This window comes from Sander vitreus, chromosome 6, assembly GCF_031162955.1.
Source record: "Sander vitreus isolate 19-12246 chromosome 6, sanVit1, whole genome shotgun sequence".
NCBI lineage: Eukaryota > Metazoa > Chordata > Actinopteri > Perciformes > Percidae > Sander > Sander vitreus.
In genome coordinates, this window is record NC_135860.1 from 7,954,025 (window position 1) to 7,975,854 (window position 21,830).

A 21,830-nucleotide genomic window follows, 5' to 3' on the forward strand; every position below is an offset into this window, starting at 1 on the left:
CTGTTTATGTGTTATTTACCTTTACGTTTTGGGATATAAGAAACACTATTTATACAATACTTCAGAAATCTTTTGATACGTGTTCACACTTTTTAATGAGCTAGAAGTACTAGCCAAGACCATGTAAATACTGTGTAAGCATACATTCTGCAAACAGATGTCAAATACTCTAAGCTGCTCAGTGCCCGTGAAAAAAAAACCCAGAACAGAGTCGTTCACTATGAACAAAAGCATTGAATAGAGGAAGTGAGAGGAATGTTGCATGCGTACTGTAGTGAGCAAGTTGAAGGAGAAAATCGTATCACCTTCATCAGTACAAGCAAAGATTATGTTCTCTGGCTTGCATCATTGGCCATGCAAATTTTACAAGATTTTAGTTGAACTGAAATCTTACTCTTACTTAATGAAGGATTGTGTGTGCTATGGACTGCTGTAAGTGAATCTTCTGAGGTAAGAACAAGCTTATTTTTTTTGAAATCTTTCAGTCTTAAAAAGTCCGTCTATTTGACTGCCTAATTTAACTGAAAAAGTAATCTCTGTCCGTGAAGGTTCTGTGTCAATCATTGACGAGGTACAATGTACTAGTTATGTTCTATGTTCTAGTGTCTAGAGAAATTTTAGGTTTCTAAATAAGTATACAGTGGCATTTGTAAGTGAAGTATACGCTGTATATTGAGCTTTTAAAAACGCTATTATTTTTGACAATATTATGTATACATTTTGCGGGGATAAATGATCAAATCTAAAAACTAAAGGCACTGTAATATTTGCACTCTAAATATTCTGTGTGGTGTATTATCGGTCTTCTTTGAATGACAAGCAGAGCAAAGTGATTTAAACAAAAAGTTGATGGAGACAATGACCTCCACGTCATATTTTAGGTACTGTAAGGAAATAGAAACTAAACCTGTAATTGGAAGCCTAAAAATGTAATGTTTGGGCTCTGCTGTATCAAGACACAATAATTACAACTACACTGCAACAAAACATTTAATCTCAACATTTTGTCTTAGTCTTTTTCTTTCAATCTTTTTCTACTGAAACACTAAGTTACTGCTATTTCTTTCAGAAAAGATATATTGTGCAATGCTGGAGAATTCCCAACAATCTTGAAGTGAGAAAGAAAAAGCAGACTACTCAAACAACTCAAATTTTGTACCTGCAAATTTTGTACCTGCATTTGCATTGAATAAAATACATAAAAGCCTTCCTACTGACAAAGCTAGTTTATAGTAAATAAAAAGAATATTATATGACATCCAATATTGAACACACACATTTCATTCATCTCTTTGTTTCAGATATCAAGCTTTAGTGCCAAAATGAATGCTCTGGCAGTCGGGTGGTTGGTATTTCTGGCCCTAATAAAAAGTAGGAATTTTCATATTCCACTATGATAACAATGTTTGCTTTTAACAACATTTGCATTAAAGTCACATATATTACCTGACTTTTACATCTGTATTTTCACCACCACAGATTTTTCTTGTGCCAAAGCCTTCTTCACACTAAACAAGCGTCTCCTGACAGCCACAGAAGGGTCCTGCATTGAAATGGAATGCACTGTCACACTCCCAAATAATGTTAAAGTTGAGGATGCATACTGGTTTTGGATAAAGAATCCAATTTGGTCTAATAATTTTTTCACTGGCACTGTCATTTACAGCTCAAATGAAACAATGCGGCCTGTCAGTTCAGACTTTGCAGATAGAGTTAAATATACCGGCTCTCTAGCTTCAAGTTGGAACAATCGTCCTCAATCTCCACCAGAGCTGTGCAGTATTTTAATCTGCAACCTAAACAAAACTGACAATGGAGACTATGCTTTCAGATTTGTAGGAAAAGGACCAAATAAATGGTTTACTGAAAAAGTGGAGCTCAAAGTTACAGGTAAGTACATAAATCAAGAGTGCTAAAAGATATTTTCATAAAATATATACCAATAAAATTAGTTAGGCAAACATTAAGAGATAAGCTCGTCTGGGGGCAGAAATGATCAGATTGGTTGAATTAAAATTCAACATGATTATTATAACACATTTTAAGAATTATTTGAGAAAAAGTTGTAGGGTTATGATCATACCCATAATACATTTGTCAAGGACTAGCTAAGTCTTTCATATTATCACAGTTAGTAGTAGCCTACTATATTCATACAGGCATGTTTAAGGTAGAAAAAGTAAGAATTAATATATATTGAAAATATGTGTGACATACTGTGTTACTGATACAATATTATTACTAATTTACTATCACTGGGTATTCAGTATATTCATTTTATTTTTCTTAAAATCATCTCATTTTCACATTTGCAGAAAATCCATGCCCGATCACTTTTGAGAAACCAGCAACTGTTATCGAATCTGGCATGATAACACTCACATGCTCCACTTCAAGTTCATGTACTTCAAAGCTACAAATTGGAGGTTTGAGACAACTGTCCCCAACGCCTCAACAAAGGAACAATGAAAAACCGAACATCACCACCGTCACTCTGACAGTCAACTGGAATGACGATGGGAAGGAGTTTTCGTGCAAAACACAAGATAATGAAGACAAATATTTGATTAAAAATATCAGTGTAACTGTTGAATGTAAGTTCATAACGTTGATGTTGTGTCTTAAAGGGGTCATATTTAGCCTACTACTGATATGAAATCAAACAATCTGTAATCCAAATGTAAATTAAGGGTTGCACCTGAACCAAATTAACCCTTAACACCCCCCCCAATTGATTTATAGGTATAAAACAGCTAAAACTAGGAAACTAGCTGTACCTTTAATCTTTTGACATCAGTAAGATGTATTATCACAGCGGTAGAAATAGGCCTATATATTTTGATGTTGATCAGTTGAGAATTGCACGTTAGTATTTTTTCTCTGTTTATAACTCAAACTATATGCCTCTAATGTATGCGGTCAACAACACAGATTGAAATAAAAAAAGGTTTTCCACATAGAAGTGTCTTTTACAGGCAACTTATCAGGTAATTCCAGAAAACTAATCAACAAACCAAGAAGAAACAACAATGTTAAAACAAACAGACAAAACAATAACAACGAGACAAAAAGAAAAAGAAAACAAAAATAGATAAATAAAATGACATTGACATAACTTAGGGAAAGAAAAATAAATAGGGGGTTGGTTTAGTCTCTCCTGGTCTTGAGCTTGCTTCTATGCTGTAGCAAGTGGTGATGTACATTAGTGTAACCTTATGTTTCATTGAAAAATAACACTTTAATGTGTTAACTACACTTCTGTTGTCTGTTGTATTAAATTATACTCATCTAGCCTATATTCATGTAGATTACTTTTGCTAAACTCATACTTTGGCTATTTGTTAAATCACTTAAGGTTCCACTTTAAATAAAATGGGACTATAATCAGATACAGTATGCATAATTGTTTGCTGTAAATAATCCATCTATTGCTGTGAGTTGACTGATATCCCCCGACTTTATTTAATTTGTTGACACAGATGCTCCCAAAAACACCTTGGCTGAAATAAGCACTCAAAATGTTGAGGAAGGACAATCTGTAACTCTCACTTGCTCCACTAAAGGAAGTCCTGCCCCCACCTTTACCTGGTTTAAAAATAAACAAGAGGCTGTAGTGGAAACAGGGGCAGAATGGATGATCACATCAATTACGGAGTCACAGGATGGAGAATACCATTGTAAAGCTAAAAACAAACATGGGACAACACCATCAAACATAGTCACTATTGAAGTTCAGTGTGAGTAATTCCTATGTTTTTACTTGAATTCTTTAATTTGGTGTGTTTGTGATTCTCTGTAGTTAAATCCTGTAATACTGCTGTACGTTTTTACATTTTGCTATGGTATTAGCAAAACAAAAACCTTTGTAAGATTTTAAACAATCTGTTTTCATTTAATATACATACTATAGCATTCTTAGTGGATAGTAATTGTTAATCAGCTTAAAGAAATAATATCTTCTGTTTCAGATCGGCCCGAAGTTGAGGTGAATTCCTCTGCTTCTGTAGTTATAGAAGGGGAAAAAATGACTTTGACATGTAACGTGATGAGAAGCAACCCACCACCTAGCACCTACTCTTGGTTTAAAGATGGGAAAGCTGTTCATCAGAAACAAACACACCAATATGTTGTTGAAAGAATCCAGCCTAAGGACAGGGGCTCGTACACATGTAGTGCCACAAACACTGTGGGTACTGGAACATCAGCGTCACTTCTAATTACAGTTGAATGTAAGCTCCTTGATGATGGCTCTAAGTTGATGAAATCCATAAAATCCATAGACTGCATTAACATTGAAAGCATATTAATAATATTTATTTATTTCTTCCTTACAGATGGCCCGTGGAACACAACCATCCGTAATGTTGATAAAAAAGTGAAAGTTGATAGCTTCCTTACATTTTCTTGTTTCACTGACGCCAACCCTGCCCCGTTGAGTTACTCTTGGTACCGTTACAACATGAAGAAACCGACTGACTCCTCAAAGTGGAGGTCCAAGAATTCTAAAGAAAAAATGATACATTTGGAAAGAGTAGAGAGAGCCGATGAAGCATGTTACATGTGCAACGCAACCAACAAGATCAATACAGGACACAATAGTGAGCCGGTGTGCATAGAAGTACTCTGTAAGTAATTGTGGTATGCTGAAAATGTTCTGTGATATTTAAGTTCCTCTCAACTTTTACATCAAGTTTGAGTATTACAAAAATCATTATTTACATCTGATTGACTCTGATTTATTCATGTCGTTCAAAGGTAAATCATTTGCTAGTTGGATGAAAATATGGAATCAATTCTCATATCTGTACAGTAAATATGAGGCTGGAGCCAGCAGCCGATAAGCTTAGCCTAGCATATGACTGGAAAGAGGTAGCCTGGCTCTGTCCAACAGTTACTAATTTTTTAACTAAAACTCACAAATGAAGACGTATCTTATTTGTTTAATCCATACAAAAACGGAAGTGGAAAGAGACATCAATTTGCTTTTTTACAGCAAGTATAGTTGCCACGCAAGTTATTGCTCCCAGCCAAGAAATAGTCTAACACAAAACCACATGCAAAATGTTAACTTGTCATTTTTAGACTTCAGTTTCTATACGGATTAAACAAATGAGATATAATGTGTAAATTAATGAGGTTTAGAGATGCTAGTTGGCAAACTAAGCTACCTTTGGACAGAGCCAGGCTAGCAGTTTCCATCTGATTTATGCTAAGCTAACATGCTGCTGGTTGTAGCCCTGTATTCATCAGACATACGTGAGAGTGTGAGAGTGAAAGTGTTTAAGCTTTCAGGACAGAAGTTGACTTCCTATTCATAGACTGCTCCTGAATTATCATGCAACATGTTGGAAAATGAATGAATTCTCCTGAAAATCACACAGATGCTTCCTCTCACAAACTACAGATCCTCCAACTGAACCCATGCTGACTATGGATACTGAGTTCAGGGAAGATCAGCTCATCACCATCAACTGCACTGTTGAAAGCTTCCCACTGTCAAAGCTCAAATTGACAAGGACTTCCGAATCCAAACCTCAGTCCTCAGAATTGCTTTTCACTCAACATTGGCCTTATAACACTCTTCACCACGAATTCAATGTAACTTCAGCTCACGCAGGAGTTTACACCTGCATCGCCACAAACAGCGAAGGTTCAAAGACAAGCAAACCAAAAACACTGGTGGTTAAATGTGAGTGATTCAGCAGTGCATTGACTTTTCAAACAAATCATCAGAACCAAAACTTTCCAAAAAGTAGATCTTATTTATTATGAAATCATTTTGATTACCTGTCTAGTTCTTGGTACAATAGTTTAGTTAAAGTACAGTTTTGAGGTACTTGTGCTTTACTTCCATTTTCTGCCACTTTATACTTCAATTCCACTACATTTATTTGACACACAATATTGTTACTAACTTACTAGTTACTTTGAAGAGCTAGATTTTTGCATACAAAACAACTTCAAAAAATATGATGCAGTATTATAGATAAACTACTGAACAGTATAAAGTAATAAAGTAGTTCAAACTACACATTAGACAATAAAATATGGTACCGCTTACAAAGTAATGCATCCGTAGTAATGACACAGTAATATAACACCTACTGAATACTTATAATTTTAATTATTTTGACTTTGAAGTGTATTTTCCTGCTAAAACTATTGTTCTGCCTAAAATTACGAATACATGACTTACTTACTTAGAATGGTTCATTTATATTGTGTAGTATTCTACTTTTACTTCAATCGCTATCATTCATCCACCACGGAGTAAAATATAATACATTAAATAAACCTGTCATAACTTTAAGTTGTACATGTTTATTTTTTGTTTTGACAACACCTTGAGATATAATGCACCACCACCACAAACTATGGCCTCAAAGATGATCATTTAAATCAGCTTTTCTCCCATCTGTAAGGCAATTGTGCTTTGGAATGTATTATATTTCCAGGTGTGCATGTTAAGTTGTTCTCATGTTTATAAAGTCCACCACCTATATAGACAAAGACTTACCTGGAATGGCCCTCCTCTAAATTTAAATGTATGCAATGATATTATTATTCACAACAGTTTAATACATATATATTGTATTATAACTCACTATGTTTAGATCTGACTCTTCTCTTTTTGATAAATGCAGATCGTCCCAAAGACGTGACTGTAAAAGCTGAGCCTGCTTTCGTTGTGAATGAAAACAAGTCGTTGACGTTACGTTGCAGTGCCCAGTCCCACCCACCAGTGACCTCCGTCACCTGGATGAAGATGATTGATGGGAAGAGTAAAATCGTCCGGAATGGCCTGACTTTCATTTTGAAGTCGGTCAGTCCTTCTGACAGCGGACTGTACAGCTGTGCAGCCAGTAATGTTATTGGAACTGGAAACTCACAGAAGGCTGAGGTCAAAGTCAAGTGTGAGTAGACTGATGCACTCAGGGTGGTGTACACATTAACTAGGAGATAATACATTACAGATTATTGTAAATATTGTAAATACAGATTGGGTTGTCCGAGAGCAGTGAGGTATTCTTGCATAAAACTGTGTTTTGTTTCTCACCAAAACGCTTGTGTATCCACAAGTCAACGCATTGAATGTTGAATCCTTCGTCATTTGCAAAGTTGGTTTTTGGAACAATTTAAATTTGATGAAATGCTTTATTTCATGGTGCGTTACTCTTACTAACTGTCAATAACTAAAGTAACTTGTAACCTGTCAGGAATGTGCATTGCAAAAACGTTGTTTCAGTGCTAGTTGATGTCAAAAACTTCCAAGGGTACCTTTAAATGTGATGTAGACAATAACTGTTGGTCGACAAATCCCTTATACAGAAGCATGATAGAAATGTCTGAATCACATTTCTGCCCATAATTTAGAACAAATTTAAATATCTGAAGTCACTGTGTAGAATTTTAATATGATTATAGCATCTTTCAGTTGTTCTTGTGGCATATTGTGGGCAAGGGTGTGAGCAGTGCATTGCTGTGCCACAGTGTCTTTTATAAAACGACCACTGGGGGATGCCAAAAGGAAAACTTAAAATTCTACACACTGTGGCTTTTAAGTATATGTTCATTTCTGCTGTCATTCCTGTATGATCTTTGAACACTAAGATGTCAAGCAAATAATTTTGTCTTGCTTTACTTTATTTCAAATGTCCCTGCTTAGATGCTCCAAAACACACCAGTATCACGAGAGCAGCAGAGCAGCAGCAGCCTGACGGAACGAGATTTGTCAAGCTGAGCTGCAGCAGTCACAGCTATCCCCCAGTCACACAATATTCATGGTACAAGATAAAGGCTGAGGAAGGGGATGAAAAAGTGTCCGACTATCAGACCTACACAGTGTATTCAAACGAGCCGGGAAGCTACTACTGCATTGCAAAAAATGAAATAAATCAAAGAAAGTCTGACCCAGTACATCTGTTTGACCGTGAGTGGATTTCAAGGCCTTGTTTGCTTTCATTTGATTTCGAAAGGGAAACATGTTAGAGGTATTGTGCAATCAGAATTGCCAAAACACTTTTCCTCACTTTTCCTCCTTCCTTGTTTACACATTTGTGTCTATATACTGATGTTCTGTCTCTTTTAACCACAGGGACATTGATGAAGGTCCTGTACATCTTGCTTTTTTTAATTATCCTGTTCATAATCATTTTGATTACCACTGTCTACAGGTAAAGTAAAACAAATACATTTCACATACCATTTGGCGTGTTTAATTGGCATGCATAACCACTGTTATGTCCCTATTATGTTTTCAGATGGAGGAGGAAGAAATCAATTCAACAAGGAACTATGAACACAGCGACCGGTTTGGGTTTTCTGGTGATGACTCCTTTGTGCAACTCTTTCTGCTTCTTTATTGAACATATTTAGACAAAAATGACTCTTTCATGTGTGTGTGTGTATGTGTGTGTAAACCAATTCAGGCTCGGTGGAATGTCGCCAGGAGGAGAAATCGGATGAACGACCCCGGTATGGCAGGACCTTTCAGGAGCAGAGATGACCTCTTGTCAGACCAGCCGTGCCATCCAAATGACCAACGATGCCAGCCTCGTCCAGACAGCACGTAAGACAGCAGCCACACACACTGTCCCCACCCAGGACAAGGCACACTCTGTAGGACAGAGAGCTGGATGCTGCTCCTCATGCTGGAGTCAAAGCATCCATTTAAGATCCTTCAGACACGAATGGCACAATGAGTCTTGTCATTTACTATAGTCAGTCACTGAGTATGCATGTTTTTGTTCTTGTTGTCATTGTCATTCCACAGCCCTACATCCACAGCCCTAATCAACAGTGTTTACTGTACTGTGAATCTACCCTCCGGAAAACAAGTGGGTCATGCATTTTCTTCCCAATATATTATACTATGACTTTTTTTTTTTTACAGTTTTCACAGTTTTCAACATTCTATACTATGACTTTTTGTTTACTTTTTTCGACATACTACACTATGACTTTTTTGACAATTTTTTATAATATACTACAGTGTACCGTAATATAACTTTTTAAAACTTTTTTCGACATACTAAAGTAGACTTCTTTTTGTTACTTTTTTGACATACTATATAATTACTTTTTTAAAAACTTTTCTTGACATACTATACTATAATTTTTTTCTGACATATTGTTCTATGACTTTTTAACTTTTTTCAACATACTGTACTATACTATGACTTTTTTCCAACAATTTTTTTTCAACATACTATACTATGACTTTTTTACTTCAATGACATACTATGACTTTTTTTTTACTGTTTTAGACATATTATACTGACTTTAAAACTTTTATCGACATACTATACTATGACTTTTTTACTCTTTTCGACATTCTATACTATGACTACTTTACTTTTTTCAACATACTATTCTATAACTTTTTTTAAGCTTTTCTGACAAACTATACTATGACTTTTATTTGGAAATACGCCTACTATACTATAACTTTTTGGACTTTTTTAACATACTATACTATGACTTAGTTTTTTTTTGAAGTACTGACTTTTTTCCATTTTTTTTTGACATACTATTACTACACTATGACTTTTTTTTACTTTTTTCGACATACTAATGACATTTTTGACACTTTTTCAACATACTATATATAATATGACTTTTTAGACTTTTTTCGACATACTACACTATGAATCTTTAAACTTTTTCGACATAGTATACTGTGACTTCTTTTCAACACTTTTTCAACATACTATACTATGACTTTTAGACTTTTTTTCAACATACTATACTATGATTACTACACTATGACTGTTTATTTTTTTTCGACATACTATAAAATGCATTTTTAAACTTTTTTCAACATACTATACCGAGACGTTTTAAAACTTGACGAGATGACTTTTATTCGACATGCTATTTTTAGACACTTTTTCAAAATACTATATATACTATGACTTTTTAGACTTTATTTCTACATACTATACTATGACTTTTTTTCGACACTTTTTCGACCTACTTTACTAAGACTATGTTTTACTTTTTTTGAAAATACTATATACTATGCTTTTTTTTTTTGACATACTATACCAAGACTTTTTTAAACTTTTTTCGACATACTATACTATGACTTTTTTTTAAACTTTTTTCGAAAACATAATACTATGACTATCTCAACACTTTTTCGACATACTATGACTTTATTTCAAACCATTTTTTTTGACATACTATATATGACTTTTTAAAAAGTTTTTTCAACAAAAATGTGTTGGTATCCAAAAATGTCTTGATATCCAAACATGTCCAAGACAGTTGACATGACTTTTTTTCGACACACTTTTACTATGACTTTTAAATTTTTTTTCGACACACTTTTACTATGACTTTTTAACTTTTTTTCGACATACTGTACTATGACTTTTTAAACTTTTTTTCAACATACTATACTCTGACTTTTTTTTAAAACTTTTTTCGACACCCTATACTCTGACTTTTTGTTTTACTTTTTTGCGACATAATATACTACAACTTTTTTTTTTACTTTTTTCAACATACTATCCCAAGACTTTTTTTAGACACTTTTTCAACATAAAATACAAACTATGACCTTTTAGCTTTTTATTCGACATACTATACTATGACATTTTTTCATCCACTTTTTTTCAACATACTATACTCAGGCTTTTTAAACTTTTTTTCAACATACTATACTAGACTTTTTAAACTTTTTTTCAACATACTATACTAGGACTTTTTAAACATTTTTTCAACATACTATGCTATGCCTTTTTTTCGATATACTATACTTTGACGTTCTTAAAACGTTTTTTCGACATACTATACTATGACTTTTTAACTTTTTTCCATACTATACTATACTATATAAACACATACTATACTATAAGTTTTTTTGACACTGAAGTGGGAAGTTTGGGGTCCCCTGCTGGAGCTGCTCCCCCCCGCGCCTCGATACCGCATAAGAGGACGAAGATGGATGGATGGATGGACTTTTTAACTTATGTCGACATATTATATACTATGACATTTTTCAACTTTTTTCCACATTCTGTACTATAACCTTTTTCACACTTTTTTCGACATGCTATACTATAACCTTTTTCGACCTATTATATTATGACTTTTTCTGTCAGACTATATTATGACATTTTTTATGGCATCCATACAATTTCAGTTTAACACATTAGTGTTCGCAAAACCACTATGCAAACATCTGCGTTGGCTTCAGTCATTTGTGTAGCTCCTCTTTAAACAGGCGGATGTGTCTTTCGATGATCAAGCTTTTGCTTTGCCCACTGTGCTGTAGCTCTGTCCTCACTGTTTGGCAGAACAGTAATCATTCAGTAGTCACTATTGTGGAGCAATGAATGACCAGATGGCCTACAGTTTCCATTTAAAGGCATGAATAACCTGATTCAGTTGCTACTATATATTCACTGATGTCTTCTGTCTGCATCTGCTCAGGGTCCTTCTGCACAAAAGCCAATCAGACAGCAAGGTGGACACACACAGGATGATTCTCTCAACTACGCTTCTTTACACTTTGGAAATACGCAAAAGTGAGAATATATGTTTTGTGATGTTACTGTATATAATAACAAGAAAGGTTTTATTACATGGGAAATTTATGATGGTATATGTTATTTATTTCCTAGGCACAATCCTACAAAAGCGGAAGATGAGTATTCTATGGTGTCCAAGCTAAAGCCACTTAAAAAGGTCAGAAACCTATAAACAAGATTTGTTTTTTTAGATGTGTAATTTTCAGTTTATTACTTTATAGCATTAAAGGCAATTTTGTTTGTCTAAATAACTTTAGTGGATGATCTATATCGTGTTTGTGGTTACAGTAAAGCTACTACTAAAACATAGAAAATAAGTATGTTTTGTATAGTACATCTGTGTGCTGACAATACAATAGCAAAGAGGACGTTTCCTCTTCAGAAATAATTTACCTGTAACAAATAATTTAATCAGGGAAAACATAATCTTCAAGTCCGCACAAGTACCAACTATCTGTTAATATGAATTTCTCTGTGCATGAAATCTAGATACTGTCAGAAGTAATGACACACTTTATCTGACCATCCCTGTTATCCTCCTAGAATGATGAAAGGCTGAATGACTACGAGAACGTCAGCACAGTACCCACAGCCAAATCTCAAAATGCATTGAACTATGACACAGACACCAGTGAGGATGAAATGGAGATCAATTATTCACAGGTGAGCTTCAAGGCAAAGCCTGGACTTCAGAGAGCCGGCAGAGAGTCCAGCAGCTCTGATGAAGAGGTGACACAGTACTCTGAGGTCAAAATCTGAGTTTAGATACTCTTACTCTTATAGGTACAGCCAATTGTTCAATAGGGGTTTCATCGCTGTATTGTTCATTTCAATGTTAACATTTATTTTTCCTTAGTGCCTATGCTTTTCAGAGTGTGCAGTAACAAGTACTAAACAGAAGGGAGAAAAGTGACCAAACCCATGCCACCTAACACATAAAGAAAAACTAATTTTGTTAAGGAAAGTATTCGTGGGCAAATGTACATATTTGTAAAATGTATTGACATTACCTTGACATTTGTGAATAGTACAATGTGCCATATGTGCAATGCTTAATTTCAATTCTTGTATAAGATGATAAGAATGTCTTTCTTTGTTTTGTTTTTTAACAATTACAAATATGTATGCATTTTAACAAAAAACAAATACAAAATGATCAATAAAAATGTGTGACAAACTGTGTAACTGTTTCTTGCCCTATGAACAAAGGTTTCAAACAATAAAATTGACAAAAGTGTAAGAGAAACGTTAGCATTGAAATATTAAATATAAGTGTGACAGTATTTATCTATAATAGTGAACCACATAGTTTAACGTTTACTGTTATGGTCTATTGTGGTGTAAGTACCTAGTATATGTATTCAAAATCATTTTTATTGGGATTTTGTTTTGAAATGCACTTTTCAGTAAAGAGACACAAGGACATGTTACAGTGACAAATATTGAGAGCTGCACTTTCTTTCTCCACTGCTGCAGAATTTTTGAGTTCAGCTGAGTGTGGAAAACTGAAGTGGGATATGGTAATGTCCTGTAGCCGTTAGAAGCCCAAAATCCTGTTTAATTTCCTCCAAAGTTAAACCATAACCTTTTCATTGTCCTATGAGACCATGAGTGTCCTCTCCATTGCTTCCTCTGGAGTGCAGACAGATCTTAGTATACTCGGTCGTCTTGGAGTCCAGGCCTCTGATCTCCCCTTCAACAAGCTCTGATTTGGCCTGGAGTTTAGCAAAGTCCACATTGGCGTAGTTAAGATAGTCTTCCTTAACTTCTCTTTCCTCTTCCAGAATGGTTTTATTGGCGTAAATCACATCCACTTTGGAAGAGTGGGTCTACAGGAAAACAAAAGATTTGCTTTAGTCATGGAGAAGAGATAGTATTTCTTGTTACACATTAAGGCTATTATACTGACTTTTTTCGACATACTATACTATAACTTTTAAAACTTTTTCGACATACTATACTATGACTTTTTTACTTTTGTCGACATACTATGACTTTTTTTTCGACATTTTATTTCAACCCATTATACTGGCATTTTTATGACTTTTTTTCAACATATGTCTTTTATTTCGACATAATATACTATAACTTTTTTTAACTTTTTCGACATACTATACTATGACTTTTTTTCAACATACTATACTATGACTTTTTTCTGACAACTTTTTCAACATTTTTATGACATACTATTCTATGGCAATTTTTTAAACATTTTAATGGTATATTATACAATGTCTTTTTTGAAATTTTCATGACATTACTATGACGTTTTCTCTATTTTTTTTAAGACATACTATATTGTGCTTTTTTAAAACATTTTTATGACATACTATATGATGTTTTGGCATTTTTTTTCTGACAAACTATATCGGACTATAACAGACTTACTTTTTTTCCCACCTACTTTACTATAATGTTTTTTACTTTTTCGACATACTATACTATGACTTTTTAAAAACTTTTTTCGACATACGCTGTGATATTTTTTTTTAAATTCAACATACTATACTATGACTTTTTTTTTATTGTTTCAACATATGATACTATGACTTTTTTTCCACGGACTATACTATAACTCTAACTATACTATGACTGTTTCTCGAATTTTTATGACATACTATATTATGTCTTTTTAGACATTTTCATGACATACTATATTATGACTTTTTTACATTTTTAAGACATACTATGTCATTTTTTTTACATTTTACTATACTATACTATGAGTTTTTAAAAAACATTTTTATGACACTATATTATGAATTTTATTTTTAATTCATAGACGTGTGCAAGGACATAAACTCACCCCATTAGTAACTAAAAAGTCAGAAGAGTCCACCAATCCCTTGTTGGGTGTAAGACTGCCTTTCCTTTTCCTATAACCAACACAGAAAAGCAATTTTTATATGTACAGTAATTCATTATTTTTTCATGGTCATATTTAGCAATGTTTTGGGGCAGCCATCGTTGCCCACTGAAACTGACTGCCAGCCTGGTCACCATCCAAGTCACACCTTAGACAACAACCTCAGAATGTGTTTCTGTCTTGCTTTGAAAACCAGTTCCCAAAATGTCCTGTCAACAGTACAGTGTGTTAGCTGCTGTCATGTCAGCTGTGTTTTCATGTTTCTCACCTGCAAAAGAAAAGCAGCAGCGGGACACACACCAGCAGCATCCCTAGTGCGCCTACTGCAGAGCCAATCAAAAGAGACAAAGCGTGGAGGCCTGAAAAGTCCCCACAAACCATATTAGTCAGAAAAACCAGAGAGAGGCAGATTATGCAAAAGAAAAGCCAAATAAAAATGCAGCATTCTGCAGATACCTCTACCTAGCTGAGTTTCGCTTGAGGACACGTTGAATGCAAAACTATCAGAGCCCAACGAGTTCATGCTGAGGCAGACTACAGAGGGCATGTCATCATCCAAATGGTACAGGGTGATGAGGCTCCTCATGCTCACGCTCCCCAGGGGAACTTCCCTGATCGGGATGGCAGCAGAGTGATTGACAGGTTCCCCGGCCAATTCCCAAAGCAGGTAGGGACGCGGGTTCCCCTGGCTGTCGCAGGAACATCGGATCAGGGATAAAATCTTGATGCAGCGGGAAGAAGGAAGGATCTCTGGAGCAACTGAGACAGAGTACATTCTTGATCAAACTTGTTGGGAAAAATAAAGGCTTACAATTAATATAAAAAAAAAATATCTCACATGTGACATCAATACTGGCAGGCTCAGAGTATTCAGCTCCGTGGACATTCAGAGCCTCACAGTAATACTGATCCTCTGAGAGTTTGGTCACATTGAAGGTGAAGTCTTTCTCAGAGCCCATCACCTCCTTTTGTCCTCCAGCCACTCTGAACCAGGTGACGTTTATCACGGCTGGATTGGCAATGCTTGAGCAGGTCAGAGTGATAGAGCTGCCGTCCAGCATCGGACTAGAAGGGTCAACTGACACGGTTGTGTTCTGAGGGGGATCTGAAAGATATAGTGTTTCTGTTAATCGTGGTCCAAGGTTATTGCTTATTTGTTGGGAATGTACAATGAATTTTCCCAACAAATGATTTTTAGGTTGATTCAGGGCAGGTTTTCTGGCTGTAGAGATTTTTTAACTTCACGGTTTGATTTGGTACTTTAAGTTGGTATCAGTCACACATTGTGATACCTTACAAAATAAAGAGGGGTTGGAGTACAATATAACAAAACCCACCAGATATTCGCACATCACATCTCAACAACTACAGCGCAATTTCTATTCTAAGGTCACAAAATAACGTATAAGCCAAGACGGATAAGAAGGCCCTGAAGCGCTCAGAAATAATGAAAATTTAAAAACATCTATAATTCCGGAACAACTGTTTTTGCTGATGAATATCATGTGATATGATTAAATATACTAGTGGTAAATGATTTATGGAGGCTACAGTACATTACAGTTTAAAGTAGGAAAAAAATAAGGTATGTAAATTAGCAAGTATGCAGAGAAAACTACAGGTTTGTGCATACAGTAGATACTATGAAGGATTATAATTACTTTCATGTTCTATATAAGTTAAACTTTTGAGTTGCCTTTTCAGTAAACTGAGACAACCTCATCACTTTCTGTGATTGGAAAAGTCTTAATAAAGACAGAAACCAAACAAAACATCTACAGAATAATTAACACACTGGCACACATGTGAACGTACAACAGAGATCAGTCATGATGGACCACTGACATAGAAAGGATTTTGAGGTTGTCACGCAACACGACAATGCGTTACTGTGCACAGTCCAGACACTGTGGTGTTGCCCTGTGACTGAGTCTTGGCTTCAGATCCTGTTTGGGTGACCACAGCTGGATATACAGTAAAGCCATATTCAGCATACAAACTGGAAACATACAGTTGGGTTGTTTGTTGTCAGTGTAAATCAGAGTCTTTACTGTGGAAAATGAACTTACACTGAATGTCCAGCTGAATCTGCGCTGAAACTTCCTCTCCCAGCTCACTTTTTGCTGCACAGTGGTATTCACCACTGTGGCTAGGGTCGACACCGATCATAACCAAGCTTGATCCAAGCTCCATAACCTCTTTGTCGTCTTTGTACCAGGTGTAGTTGGTCACAGGTGGGTTGGCACGGCTCTTACAGAGCAGAGAAACAGAGCTGCCCTCCAGTATTGGACCATTAGGGTCGATGATTACTGTGGTTTCCTTGGGAGGAACTGAAAAGAAATACACAAGTATGGTTTGAGTTGATGTTGCTAGTAAATATTTGTCATCTGTGTGTCTGTTTCACTCAGACTTACAGTGTACATCTATCTGAGTGATGGATGAGTTCTGGGTTCCATATCCATTACTGACTTTGCAGTAAAATCTACTGTCCACTTCTGAGACCGTAGTTGAAAGTCGGTTTTTCGAACCCACTGCTGTCACCTGATCTCCATCCACTTTGTACCAGGTGTAACTGTCCACAGCTGGATTTGCGTTGGCATTGCAGGTCAGAGTCACCCAGCCGCCCTCTTTTACAGGACCAGAATAGCTGACTGATGTGTTATTTGGAGGATCTGGAAGAGAATTTTGAAAATCTAGTGACATTTAGAGATGCTGGTAGGCAGATCTTGCTACAGAGCCAAGCTAGCTTTTTACCCCGGTGGTCAGTCTTTGTGCTAAGCTAAGCTAACTATCTGCTGGCTGTAGCTTCATATTAAATAATCCATAAATTGATATATTCATGCTAAATCTTAAGCTAGAGCCAGCATCGTATAGCATAAACACTGTAAACAGGGAAACAGCTAGCCTGGCTCTGTCCAAAAAAAAAAAAAAAAAAAACTGTTTCCCAGCTTTATGCTAAGCTATGCTTTGCTAAGCTAATTGGTTATTGGTTGTAGCTTTATATCTGATGGACAAATATGAGATCGATCTTCTTATCCACCTTTCTGCAATGTCAAACTATCCCTTTAAGACATGCCATGCCAATATAACACAACCTATTAAGGAACATGCTAACCACTTTGTAATAATGTATGATTTATAGTCACAGTCAGTGTAAGAGAAACAGTCAGGGAAATGAATGCTAATAAAGCATTTATTAAGGCTTCATGAATCAGTAGTAAGCCTTACTAAGAACAACTTCTGGGTTGCCAGATTGTGAAAAATCTGCTGTCAGCAGTTATAAATGTTAGTGAGTGATTAATAATGGGTTAGGTTGCCAACTACTTTTTAATAAGCAATCAAGTCTGCAGTTGTTAAGTTATTAATAAATACATTTTGATCCAAATACTCTGCAGGAATTCCCTACAGGGATAGTTGTCTTTCTGATAATGGCAAAAGCTATCCTGAAGGAGGATAAACATCCACAAAAATTTCTTGTCAACATGTTATAACATCACATTATATAAAATGAGATGACATAATATGTTGTGATCTGAAACAACACCCAACACAACAACAAAACATAGAAAAACCTACTCACAAAGAACACGGAGGGTCAAACTTTTTTCATACAGAAGGTCACTGTTGCCAGCTTGTCGGTTGTAGAGAGCGGCGCACGAGAACTTCTGTCCGTTGTGGAGGTAAGAAGCGGTGAAGTTTAACACAGAGGTCAAGAATTTATTTTCTATGTTTTCCTCAATGTCACCGATACTAGGTGTCCAAGTCAGTGCTGGAGGGAGAATGGGACAGGGAGCTACTGCTGTGCAGTTCAACCTCACTGGAGTCCCTTCTTCTACCTCCAGCCTGGATGGAGTTATGGTGGGTTTGGGCAGGGAATCTGAGGAGTACAAACAACGAGAAAATAGCGAGAAGTAACAAAAAGATGTAGGATTACATGTGTAAGAGTAACAGGACATAACACAAACTTTGAGTGGTGATAAGGACGCCCATTGGAAAGTTGAACTTCAGATCATTGTCACACTGCAGTCTGAAGTAATAGCTGTCATAATGGTCCGATGGCAGGTTGTTGAAAATGATGGTGCAGTCCTTCTCACGCAGGATCCCCGTTAGGTTTCCTTGCAGGATGTTTGAGCTTGCATGTTCCCCAGTGAGGCTGGAATCAAACACCTGCGTTCGACTCCAGCCTCTCTTCCAAATGGCTTTACACGAATCATCCAGGTGGTTATCCCAAGCGGGGAGCACGCTGAACGTGCAGGGGACCATCACACAAGATCCACTTAGTCCGTCGACTGTCTGAGGCATCAAGGCTGCCCACTGTTGGCATACGCTACCTGGTGAAACAATAGCAACAAAATATATATCAGCCAAGATTACCACAGAAATAATTACTCCAACAAGAAGTAAAATATCATATTACTTTTTTATTTTTCTAAATCATTGCCAATATCACTTCAGTTTACTTTTTTTATTCTTACCTTTTTGTTATTCTATTAGGGACTGTTGTATGCATTACTCCTTTTCCACTTTACATGTATCACTCTATTATTTTTATTCTTATGTTGTTAATATTTGAGCAATCTCTGGCACAAGAATTTCCTTCGTGATTAAGCAAGTTCTATCTAATCTTAAAGGGGAAACTAAATCATACAAAAATAACAGCAGACAACCACTAAAAGTTCATTTTGCAATATTTGTGAGTAATGGTTAAAATTTGTAAAACATCCAAACAGCATTTGAATGTGGAAATGTCTACCTTGAAGTAGGACGCATATGAGGAAAACCTTTACAGCCCCTGTCATTCTTTTCTGTGAGGTTGTTGAGCCTACAGAGGACACACACACACACACACACACACACACACACACACACACACACACACACACACACACACACACACACACACACACACACACACACACCACACACACAATCTATTGATTTTATTACCTGGTTAACTGTTATGAAAACATAGGAGGACAAATCAAGTTTTTTATCAAGGAAATTATATTTACACAAATTACAAAGTAAAAGATTGTACAACTTTATTATTGTTATTCAATGTTATTCAACATTCAGACGTGTATTCTAGTTAAATGATTTGGAGTAAAACAGAATGGTTGTTCTTGTAACATTATTCATTATTGCATTACATGTAGTGCAGTATTATATTACTGTAGATGGAAGTAATGTGCTTTTTTTCTCTCTACTGATAATTAGAGATCATCAAGACGTTAGCCGCTGATTCTGTAAACTATGAATAACCATATGAAATGTTTTGCATATGTTTAGCAAAAAATTGTATTCTGGGAAGTAACAAACAGCTACAACCCTCAGAACAATGTAGTAGAGATGAAGAATAACGTGAATAGAATAGATGAAATTTACCAGAGTAGAAGTAAGCAAGTGAAATACAGGGATGCAAATGATAAAGACTTAACTAATGTACCAGTATCTGTAAACGTCTAAGTGGATGTACTTAAGTGAGTCTGTGAGAAAAAAAATAAGAATGTATTTCTCTGCCAAACTACTGCATGAACTACCAAGATAAGTCAGACATTTTACAGCCTGCAATCAGTTGAGTTTTCTAGAAATTCAGTCTTACCTTAGAGCCAACAATGTTCAGCATACAATGTCCTTTGTTTCTGAGAAAATACAACATATTTGAGATTTAAATACACAAGTCCTTAATTGATTTTGATATTTTGATAACGTATATCTGATATACCTGATTCAATGTTTTAGAAATTGATAAAGAAGCAAATAAAGGTTTAACCAGCATTGAAGGCACAGTGGTTATAATCCAACAACTGAATCATGACTGGTGGCATGTCTGGGTGGCACACTCAGCTCTATAAAGATTTGTCCGGGGAGTGGCGTCCAGCACAACAGGGTTTTGATTCTCTCTCAGTAATGCAAGTCTCCTCAGTGGTTTTCTGAGGGGATCACACAACATGTGTAAATGTAAAATATTCTCTAATCAGAATATTATAACAAAATATGAATGTGATTTCAAGCTGTTGATTTGCCCATTTAAAAAAAACAGTCTAAGATGCCAAATGTTACCACACACAAGTACAGCACTCATAGAGTCTCATCACAACATTTGTTTTTTTGGAAATTACAACAATATGTTATTTGAGAAACAAAATGAATGTTAATACTGCAGGAGGAATGACACACACAAACATGTGACTATGGTATTTGCATAGAAGTATTCTAATAAAAAAAATAGACAGTCAAGTTGAGGATATATAGTACAGTATAGCAGTACTAATATTCAATTCAAATCAATTGAAAATAAATACTGTAGTATAAATGCTTTAACCAGAATAGTTGCCAGTGGGCTTTCTGTGTAGTGTTTTTGAACAAGCTGGATTTCTGAACGCTCTTCAACCACCACATTCATGAGCTATGTTGAGTCAATGGACACATGTAAGCAAACATGAACATTATGAAGAAGATCATCTGGGTGCTTCTTATAATAAAAAGAGATTGGTGTTTAACAGCTATGCAAGTTTCTATGGTTGGATTTGTTTCACATGCACTTAAGTGCACCAAGCAGGAAATGTTTCAATCATGGTTCCAACACTGTAAGCTGACTTTCAAACAGCACTGACAGGAGTTGAAATGTCTGTATACTTTGAGTTAAGTGTCTAAGGCCAGAGGTTAAAGTCTAATACAGACAGATTTTTCAGTTAGCGTCTCAAAAGAGCAGGAAATTAGACCACAGGCTTTACCATGGGTGCAGATAAATGTACAGTATATTACCTTACTACAAAATTACATTGCATTTGGTGTCAGTTTTATCATATTAAAACCACACAATCTTTCAAGTGAACAACAGATCAACAAACATCAACTTTCTGGCAGGAAGAAATCTTCCAAAAAAAAATTCCAACAGCTGGTGTTGCAATGGGCACACTGCCTTACAAGGAAGTGTGTTAAGATACTTAAAATAATGTCAGGTATGTTGGATCGTGGGTTGATCATTTGCTGTAGATTGCGCACGTTTTTTGGAAATAAGTAAATAGAGCTAATAATAGTGTTTTGGGAAATGGTATGTAAAGTGCCAAAACAAATACTCCCGTAGGAATTAAGGTCCCTATAAATTGTATGTAAATACCGTAATTTCTCTAAAGAAAGTGTATTAAAATATTTTGTTAAAACACTATTAAGAAGCAATTACAAAGAAGAATAGGGCCCTCGACACAGAACAAATTAATTTTAATTGTTTGTATATTTTTTAAACTAATACATCTTGGGACTACAAGAAGCACAACTGGAAAACAAATTGGAAAAAATGACATTATACAAAACTCAAAACGACTGCCTATGATGGAAAAAATTTAAGTATATTTCCCAATCACTTTTTTTTGCTATTATTATTTAATAAAGATTTAAGTACAAAAAAAAGGCAAATTAGAGCA

The 21,830-nt window shown here is 35.5% G+C and overlaps 2 protein-coding genes across 5 annotated transcripts; one reads left to right on the plus strand and one right to left on the minus strand.

The window, feature by feature from the left end:
* Positions 1 to 24: 24 nt before the first annotated feature.
* On the plus strand, positions 25 to 12,715 carry LOC144519303 (B-cell receptor CD22). Of its 2 annotated transcripts, XM_078252328.1 has the most exons (18): positions 25 to 450; positions 1,070 to 1,114; positions 1,302 to 1,371; positions 1,480 to 1,890; positions 2,316 to 2,594; positions 3,480 to 3,737; positions 3,969 to 4,229; positions 4,335 to 4,625; positions 5,405 to 5,689; positions 6,645 to 6,914; positions 7,667 to 7,930; positions 8,096 to 8,174; positions 8,262 to 8,325; positions 8,430 to 8,569; positions 8,774 to 8,837; positions 11,440 to 11,534; positions 11,631 to 11,694; positions 12,081 to 12,715. In XM_078252328.1, the coding sequence occupies exons 3-18, from the start codon at positions 1,323 to 1,325 to the stop codon at positions 12,294 to 12,296; spliced, it is 3,090 nt and encodes a 1,029-aa protein (XP_078108454.1). In that variant the 5' UTR covers positions 25 to 450; positions 1,070 to 1,114; positions 1,302 to 1,322; the 3' UTR covers positions 12,297 to 12,715. The 2 variants fall into 2 exon arrangements, with proteins under 2 accessions (XP_078108454.1, XP_078108453.1); XM_078252327.1 differs by lacking the exon at positions 1,070 to 1,114 and having other exon boundaries at positions 26 to 450.
* A 178-nt stretch (positions 12,716 to 12,893) lies between these two features.
* On the minus strand, positions 12,894 to 21,696 carry LOC144519306 (myelin-associated glycoprotein-like). Of its 3 annotated transcripts, none has more exons than XM_078252335.1 (12): positions 20,129 to 21,696; positions 20,006 to 20,045; positions 19,157 to 19,225; positions 18,369 to 18,734; positions 17,984 to 18,280; positions 16,818 to 17,075; positions 16,473 to 16,733; positions 15,242 to 15,508; positions 14,866 to 15,162; positions 14,672 to 14,762; positions 14,344 to 14,413; positions 12,894 to 13,366 (listed from the first exon to the last, which is right to left on the minus strand). In XM_078252335.1, the coding sequence occupies exons 3-12, from the start codon at positions 19,200 to 19,202 to the stop codon at positions 13,127 to 13,129; spliced, it is 2,193 nt and encodes a 730-aa protein (XP_078108461.1). In that variant the 5' UTR covers positions 19,203 to 19,225; positions 20,006 to 20,045; positions 20,129 to 21,696; the 3' UTR covers positions 12,894 to 13,126. The 3 variants fall into 3 exon arrangements, with proteins under 3 accessions (XP_078108461.1, XP_078108460.1, XP_078108462.1); XM_078252334.1 differs by having other exon boundaries at positions 14,860 to 15,162; XM_078252336.1 differs by lacking the exon at positions 14,672 to 14,762 and having other exon boundaries at positions 13,276 to 13,366.
* Positions 21,697 to 21,830: the final 134 nt, after the last annotated feature.